Genomic DNA, 9,082 nt, shown 5'->3' on the forward strand with positions numbered 1-9,082 from the left:
AAACAAAAAAACAAAAAACAAATAAAATCAAATAAAACGAAACTCAAACCCCAAACCCAAAGAAATAATCCTCTTTCTCATTCCTCCATTGTCTGACAGGCTCACTCCTGCCTTCTGCCTCTTTCTCTAATGGGTAAAACTGTTTCTCTGTTTTCTTATTGGCTATCGGAGATTGACATATCCATGGTGCACCCCAAGCACTTACCCACCTAATGAGATTCCTCATTTTGCTTGATATTTTGGTCCCAGTGTCTTTCAATGGCTAATTTGGCTTACTCATTCCAAATTAAACAGATTCCATGTTAATTGGTTACAAATGCTTTTAATATTAATATAGGTTCTGACCAACTCAAAATCTGCTTTCCTTTGTTCAAATCCCCTATTATAGCTCACCTTAACCTCATATGGGACAGCTGTGTGGCCTTCACTTTTCTAATGGACTATTAAAAACATCAGCAGCTCTGTCTTTTTCTTACCCCTGCTTCAATAATGAAGAGCTCATCTATTCTTTGTAGGGTGCAAGTTTATCTCTGCTACCTAGGCAATGGACTGAGAGATAAATCTTGCCATCTTTCCTCCCCAAATCACACTTAAGAAGAGTAAGTATTTCTATATCTATATACATCTCCAGCCCAAACTAAAAGGCTGTTGCTTTGTTTCTTTCTCCTGGCTTCATCTTAGCCATAAATACAGGAGTTGGGGAGGTCTTAAGAATGCCTACGACTTCACAAGGCAAACAATTACAATAGTCAAGAACTTTCGGCCAAGTGTTGGTATCACATGCCTTTAATCTCAGCACTCTGGAGGTAGGAGCAGGGTGATCTCTGAGTTAGAAACCAGCCTGGTCTACAGAGTGAGTTCCAGGACAGCCAGGGCTACAGAGAAAAACCCTGTCTGGAAAGACCAAAACCATATTAAACCAAAACAAAAGAACGTTCAATAATAAGGGGTCAATTAAATTTACTTATAGAAGTAGGACTTCAAAACTACTAGGCCCTAAATTTACAGTTACAAGTCTATATCAGAATAAACAACAACAACAACAACAACAACAACAACAAAACCCCTTTGCTTTTAAAGTCAAAAGGTTTCAACAAGTACAACAAAGACTCCAAAACTCTGTTAAAAACACTAGTGAGTTTTAAAAGCAAGGGATAAAGTGGATTCTTAGCTGGCGATTTTTTAAAGAAATATTTATTTTTTATTGTATGCCTTTGCGCGTTTTACCATCATGTGTATATGTGTGCCACACATATGCTTAATGTCTGCTGAAGCTAGAGGAGGGTAGCAGATGCCCTGGACCTGGAGTTATAGTTAATTGTGAGCCACCATGTGGGAGCAGAGACCTTAACCCAGACCCTCTGCAAGAACAACGGGTACTTTTAAAAATGAAAGCAACTTTCTGGTTCTGACTGATGAATTTTAAATAATGTCTGTGGGCTGTGAGATGGATAAAATAGTAAAGGTGATTGCCGTTGGTCCCTGGAAACCAGTGGGAGGAAAGACTAGACTCTTCCAAGTTCTCCTCTGGCCCATCATGATTGCTTTTAGCTTACTGGAAGAAGAATGTAATGCAGACTCCATCAGGTCTCTCTTCCTTCTGACTTTTATTACTTCTCCTAGTCAAACTCATCAGGAAGCCGGAAGAAGTTCCTGCTGTGGATGCCAGTCTCTAGAGGTACAACTTGATAGAGAAGTAGAAATCATTTAGAGAGAAGGAAAGAAAAGCAGAAATACTGTCATTATAAATGCTCTCTACAACTATAGGAAATTAAAAACAGGTCCATAAAAATAGTGTCCATAGCAGGACACTTAAAAATACCCCCAAACCTACTTTGCTAAAGCTTCCCTCTTCACATTTAGCTTATGGAGTGCTCTCTCTATCTGTGACAGTGATGCACAAACTTTTCTTGTAAAGGGTTTGATAGTACTTTAGACTTGGGGCTTTAAAAAAATCATTTAAAATGTAGTATGTAAATAAATATAGTCACTGTGTTCCAGTGGGCTGGCTTTGGCCTGTGGATAGCAGCTTGCCTACTTCTGAGCCAATTTTTGCTCTAATTTACACCTTAGCTTTTGCTAACCAATTATAGTGTCAAGTTAAAAACCATACCACTTCCTCATGACCTCTCACACGAGGAGTCTGAGCGGAGATAGAAAGCCAGTTTAAACCAAGTGGCTGAAATGACACATTGAACTTTGACAAGATGTTGGGGTGAGATTCCAGAGTTCAACAGTGCTGCCAACAAGCCTCTAAACCCGGAGGAGGAACCGCCTTTTGCTACTTTGTGTACACCAGAAAGTGCCCTCTTCTCTGCTTTCTCCTATCTTTGCTTATCTTCAGTTTAGTTTCTTTGTCTGCTAGGGAGAGTGACCTCCCACTCAGGAAACAGAATACTAATTTGCAACTCTGCCCTTTATGTAGCAAGCCCAGGGAAGTTATTCTGCTCCACCCCTTCTGATCTCACACCCATTCTTTGATAAATATGCATGGTTTGTGGACTAATGGACTGAAAGATAAGATTCCTGAAGGCACAGTGTAGGACTGGAATGTTTCCTTTAAGGGGAAGCGACAGTTCCTAAAGGAGAGTGAATGCTGTACAGATCCATAGGCTGAAACACGAAAAGTCGCTTATTTCAGAGAAACACAGATGTCAGAATTATAGACCAGTGAGTGGCATGTTGGAACAGGGGAAGCCCATAGAAGTCTCTGTCACAATCTCTCCACCCCCGAACTGAACATCCAATCTGGTAGACATTTATAGGTTTTTTGTTGAATGAATGACTCAGTTCTCCCTGTTGGTTGTGAATATTCCTTTTCCAGAAGGGCCCAGAATTTAATTCAGTGTCTTGTATTCTGGTTTCTTAAAAAAAAGAAAGGGAGAAAGAAAGAAAGAAGGAAAGAAAGAAAATAAAGCACACACACACAAACACACACACCTATGTATGTTTGTAAGTATGTGTGTACATGTCCACTAATCCTAGATACAAGAGATCCTGCTTGGCACTCAGTAAGCATTTTACAGAAGTCTTAAATCCCAGAGTGGAGCTCAGACAGGCCCTGTCCCAGCGCCTAGCTGGCAGGTGCAGCCTTCGGTCGGGGCTTTCAGGACGCAGAGCAGCGGCTGGGGCTGGGCGCGGCCGGCACCAAAGCGAGGGGAGGCGGTCTGGCTCGCGCGCCTCTGCGTGAGGTGCAGCCTGCAGCCCCCGCCTCCCGCCGCCGCCGCCGCCGCCGCCTTTCTGTCTCCTCTCTCCCTCCGTACTGGACGACTCCGGTGCATTTCCGGCCCGGGGGAGTTCGGCGTCGACCCGGCCAGCCCGCGGGGTGGGCGTGCGCCGAGGTCTCCGCGCGCCTGAGGCCGAGCGGCCGCCATGGCCGACGTGAGTGTGGATCAGTCCAAGTTGCCGGGCGTGAAGGAAGGTAGGCCGGGGCTCGCGGGCTCCGGGGAGCTGGGCTGCGTGGGGCGCGGGCCAGGTTCCGAGCGCCGCGAGCTGGCCTGGTCCTCCAGGGGCTGCGGGAGGCGCTCGCCTGGCCGCGCGGCCTTGTTCTGCCCAGTGGACGCTTACTGTCGAAATTACAGCCCTGCACGGCTGGCCAGGGCCAGGGGGTTGGCGTTCAGAGTGAAGTCTTTGTTTTGAAACATGACCCTCTCTCTCCTGTGCTCCTTCTGTTCCTCTCTTCTCCCTCCTTTTTTTTCTCTCTCTATCCTCTACTTCCCCCATCCTTCTTTCCCTCCTCTCTCCCTTCCTCCCGTCCTCCCTTCTCCCACTTCTCCCTAGTCTAGTGTCTGGCTGGCTCTTAGCTTCCAAAATGTTTAAAATCTTAGGGTTGGCATTGCTGTGAATGGTGGACCTCAACAAACCCCTATAAGCATCTCCCCAGTTCCTTTTTAATAAAGAACAGACTGGAGAGGGGTGGGAAGCTTGCGACCCTGTTTCCCCCGCCAGCCACCATAGCTCACTACATTGAAGTCCAGGAAAATAAGATTGACTAGTACTGGCCAGGCCTAGTTTACTTCATCACTTGTTCCCCCCTCCCCTCCGGGCCTAGCTTTTTTTTTATTGTTTTGGTTACTGACTCATCTTAATGTCACTCTTTGTCTTTCCCTTCTCGAGAAGCACTGGCGTTCCAGATTTAAGTATTACAAAACCTAGAATGTTCAAGAGTGTTCTCTTAAAACCATAAGTTCAGAGGTGGTCTTTGTTGTGCATCTCTTTTGTTTCACCAGACATCTGTGGCCAATGTCTTCTGGGACTAGGTGGGCGGGGTGTTGTGTAAGTGAAATAGTTTTTCTTTCTTGAGACTTTAGGCTTCATTGCCAATTTAAAGTGACTCAGATGGTCTTGCTCCGGCCAATTTGGAAATCCCAAGACAATTAGTGACTACTTGGCCGCATCTGTTCTAGGGTTTCAGGGGAGCACAGTGGCTAGGAGTCAATGATTTTATGTTCAAATTGAAGTAGGTTTGGATCTACTCCATTGTTTCTAAAGAGTAATAATGCCCCCAGGTCTTGGTATATTTCCATCGTTTCTGTTCCTAGCTTGACTTTGGTTGCTACAGTGTTTAGTTAATGGAGTCTAAGGAGCCGAGCCACAGGGAAGACAAATTGGTTCTTCACCTTGAGACCAGTTGTAGAACTCCTCTCTTGCTTCTGGATATGGGTTTTGTGTGCAGAGGTGTTGGCTTTATGTCTGAAGAAAAAGTGCTTCCTTGGTAGTACTTTCATTGTAGGTGGGTATTGCTGAGAATGGAGTTGAAACAAAACCTGACAGGCAAAACTTCAGTGCTGGGGTGCTGTGACTCCCCTGGCCCTCCCCCCTTGTATCAGTGAAAGCCTGCAAAGAACTTACGTTTTGTGTGTGCTTTGAAACCCTGAGGTCTTTTTCGTTTCTTACCAAGACACTCCTAATTTGTGCTAGTATCTTATTTCTCAAAGAGTCCCACACTTTCCATCAAGGCCTGCAAGATTTTTCCATTCCCCAACGCTACAAGTTTTAATGTGTTCACTTGGTTTTCATTCTGGATATTGTGGTGCCACGTGGCTTGGCAATCTTGTTTAGGGACTCTGATGAAGTGACAGGGACATTTAGTGTTGCTCTTCCATGGGTCTTTGTTAAATTAGAATTTGATACCTGCTCACTGTGAAGGTCAAAAGCTGTTGGGATCATTGTCCTTACAAGCACCTGGCTCTGAGGATCATCAAAGGCCATGATGGATTTACTAGACGCGTCCCTAGAGTGATGAGAATTTGATCTGGGAAGTATTCAAGTCTAGTAACTTGTATCTCTCTTTCATATAATTCTTAATTATGACCCAGTTACCACCTAACAATCTTTCCCCTAATTAAAGAGAACCTGAAGATGACAGTGAAGGAGCAGAGCGTGTTCTGACACCAAGTAGTCCCGAGGCCCTCAGCTAAGTCCAAACGACTTAGGAGCACTTTAATATTTTGGCTCAGATATTTGAACCTCATTAAAAAAGCAAACACCACTTCTTGTGTTTTCTACTTTTCTTCTGAATTTAAACTTTGGTAGATTTATCCAAGTTACAGTTGACATTATGCAGGATTATAATAGAGACTGAATGTGGGTGTGTGTCCTGTCTCACTGCCTTTTCTTTAAGAGAGGGTAGGATGATGTATGAAAAACAAATCACAGGGCAGAGGACTACTTCACAATCTTCTTCCCTAGATTAACATGAGATGCTTGCCTCTTTGGTTTGTGTGGAGGTTAGAGCTTCATTGGGAAGACCCTTCATAACACACACAATTATGAAGTGTGTATACTTTCAAAAATAACAAACTAGGAGACAACAAAATCTGAGTTTATACAAGTGAAAAGAGTTAAGCCAGTTAAATGTCAGTACACCCCTGCGTACTGACATCAAAATATGTTTGGAACATCCATATACTTTTTGTAAAGGAAAGAGTATTTTCTCCATCAGTCTCCCCGCCCCCTTCCCTCTCCCTTCCCCCACTTTTCCATTTAATAATTCTCCAAGTCTTGTTTTGTTTGCGTTCCTATTGTTGAGATGGCTGGCAAAACTCATCTTTAGCCAAGTCTGTAACAGCCCCTTGTGTGCTTGCCTGTGTGTAGTGAAATGCTTACCCGCTACAGTCAGTGCACCCAGGAGGGATTTACCTTTAGAGTATAGGCTCGGTTTGTGACTCAGTTTATTTTTTATAATAATAAGATTTAATCCAGCTTTAGATGTAGTTATGCAAAAGAGTCACACCTACAAAGCACCAGTTGATTAGGAGTCTCAGCCTCCCAGGTTGCACGGTGGGGTAAATTAAATTATTGGTGTAACTTCAGAACTTCAAGAGGAGGATAAAATAATGCCTGGCATGGTAAGTTAATTGAGTAGTTTCAGAGATCCACCACACCTGTGCCATGGGCGGGCAACTGCTGTGATGTCAGTGTGCATTTGGTCCCAGGGCAAGTTTACCTTTCCTTCTCTTCAAAGGCCCACAGCAACTTGTGCTGGTTCTCAGGAGTCCGTGATAGCATTTCCTACAAATATTTTATTTATCTTCTTTTTTGATTTTCATCTAGATCCATGGTTTTTATGGAGGCAGCAGTTACTCATGAAATATTTAAATATGTGAGTGAATAAGTGAATGAGTACAAATATTTTAGATCTTCCCTGTCTGGTGTAGATATCCTGTTTATAACATAACTGTTTCAGATTCCTTCTCTGACTATAGGCTTTTTAAAACATAGTTAATTTTAACTAGGTATATCACATATCAGTAATGCCACCATTGAGATTATAAACACACTTCTACATATACACATATGTATATATACCTTTATGTAAATATCTAATATAAACATGTAAAACATACAGAAAAATTGCTTGCTTTACTTCTGGCTTTGAAAATCATATTAGAATAAAATTATTCTAAAGGCATCATTTTAAATACAAAGCAGGTACTTGGAGCCTATGGGACACAGAAGACAGTGTTGGAACCCCTGGAACTGGCATTACTACAGATGGTTATGAGCTGCCATCTGCATTCTGGGAATTGAATACAGGGTTTCTGGGAGAGTAACTAATTCTCTTAACCTGTGAGCCACCTCTGTAGCTGCCAGATACAGATATTTGAAAATCTGCTCCTTGCCATATTAGGTAAGAGAGACAATAGCTCCATAATAAAAGTGCTCTGGGCTACATGGTGGTGATCTTGCCTTCAATTGCAATATATAGTACAGAGTTGTAGAGAACTTTCTAGATTGAGCTGTCTATGCCATGCCTGTAATCTCAATAAGCAGGACAGTTGTTATAAATATGAGGCAATCTTGAGCTACATAGTAAGACCCTTTCTCAGAAACAAGACAAACATGTACACATTTACATTCTTACATGTTGTAGGAGGTGAAATCACTTTATTGTAGTATGATTTCTTGAACGAATAAGTGCATTTTTCCTCAAATGTGTCTGTAAAATAGAAAACAACGCAAACAAAACTACAAACCCAGCAGGTACAGAGAATACTTATAGTTGCCGTTTAGAAAACAATAAAGCTCACTGTCATTTTTAAAAGGACAGAGTAGAAAGCACTAAAAACAACATATGCTAGCAATGTAATCTTTTTAGTTACCGAAATTTGGGCATCAGAGACGGGAATGAGTGATCATACTAAGCAGGTGAGCTTCTGAGGGATTTGGTACCATCTCAGTTTTCCCTCCTCTCCTGTCCGAGGCTCACCCTCCTTCCTACCTTCTTTTGAGTTGCTGTGTGGATATGTACATCTAACTTGTGAAGTGTGTCAGATTGTGCTAGCCATCATGTTTAAAATACTGGGATGAAAATTATGAATGACAAGATTGAGGGATTTTTCCATAAAGTTTTTTTTTTTTTTTTTAGGGATAATGTTTCCTATGATGCATTATAGGTTTTATTTTCTAACCAGACATTTTTCTTTTCAGCTCTTATGTTTGAGGAAATATTGCGTGAATTATTAAAAATCACACCACTGCCTCAGTGGTTTTTCTACTTGGGGAAAAAAAATCTTGTCTTTTCTTGTGTACTCAGCCTTCATGAAAGGGTTAATATTTAAGGTTATAAACTGTTTAAAATTAAATTTTTTAGAGAAGTATACTTAGGGAAACCATAGTTCCTGGTCTTTACTTTCTGTAAGCATTTTTCAGATGTATGAATTTTACTTCAGTGACTAAAAGCACTTTGACAGGTAGCCACTGTTAGTGCCATTGGATGAAGAATTTTAGCTGGTGACACACTTAGAAGATGTCCTAGCTTCATAGATAGACAATTAGGACACCTAGATCTTTGATAAAACCTTGAAAGGATAATTAGTTTTATATTCAAGAGGTCTCGAGAGACTTTTTAGGTGTTTGAAATAAGAAACTAGTATAAAGGAATGCTCAGATATTATTTTTAAAAACACACCATTTCATTTAAAAGCACAGATGTGCACACACACACACACACACACACACACACACACAGGCGGATGTGTGCACAGGAGAGTTGGTAATGATAGTGTCATGAAAACCTCACAGTTTACCTAGTACTTGTTTACATATTCCTCTTCTTTCTTTCCTTTTGCTTCCCTTTTCAACAGAGTTCATTGATTTAGGATTTGTATACAGTAAAATATTCTGTTTAGTATGTGGTTGTGAATAGTTGTAGAGTCTGTTAACAGAGTTTGCTTATTTTTATAATTAGACTTCTAATTGAACTTGGACAATTCTCCAGGCATTCTTTTTTCTTATTTTATTTTTTTATGTATTGTTTTGGTTTTGTGAGACAGAGTTTCTCTGTACAGTCCTGGCTGTCCTGGAACTCACTCTGTAGACCAGGCTTGGCCTCGAACTCAGAAATCTGTCTTTCTCTGCCTCCCAAGTACTGGAATTAAAGGCGTGCACCACGACTGCCAGTCCTCTCCTGGCATTCTTAATGTCTTTGAAGCATATACTTATGAAGTAATGTCAGTTTTAAATCTTAGTTTAACAGCACTTGCACAGCTTTATTAAATACCTGTGTCTAACCCATTTTTCTTCCTCCTCCTCTTCTTCTTTTTCGTCGTCTTCTTCTTCTTCTTCTTCTTCTTCTTCT

General features: G+C 41.6%; 1 protein-coding gene across 2 annotated transcripts in view; it reads left to right on the forward strand.

Annotated features, from left to right (window-relative positions):
• Positions 1-3,134: 3,134 nt before the first annotated feature.
• The window catches only part of Ccdc50 (coiled-coil domain containing 50), a 58,012-nt gene continuing 52,064 nt past the window's right edge, over positions 3,135-9,082 (forward strand). Inside the window, exon 1 of one of the 2 annotated variants that reach the window (XM_031363563.1) lies at positions 3,135-3,421. In XM_031363563.1, coding sequence (XP_031219423.1) covers positions 3,373-3,421 — 49 coding nt within the window. In that variant the 5' untranslated portion in view covers positions 3,135-3,372. The remainder of the gene's footprint in view (positions 3,422-9,082) is intronic. The other variant, XM_031363561.1, reaches the window with a different exon arrangement.

The sequence above is a fragment of the Mastomys coucha genome, unplaced genomic scaffold, assembly GCF_008632895.1.
Source record: "Mastomys coucha isolate ucsf_1 unplaced genomic scaffold, UCSF_Mcou_1 pScaffold12, whole genome shotgun sequence".
Classification (NCBI taxonomy): domain Eukaryota; kingdom Metazoa; phylum Chordata; class Mammalia; order Rodentia; family Muridae; genus Mastomys; species Mastomys coucha.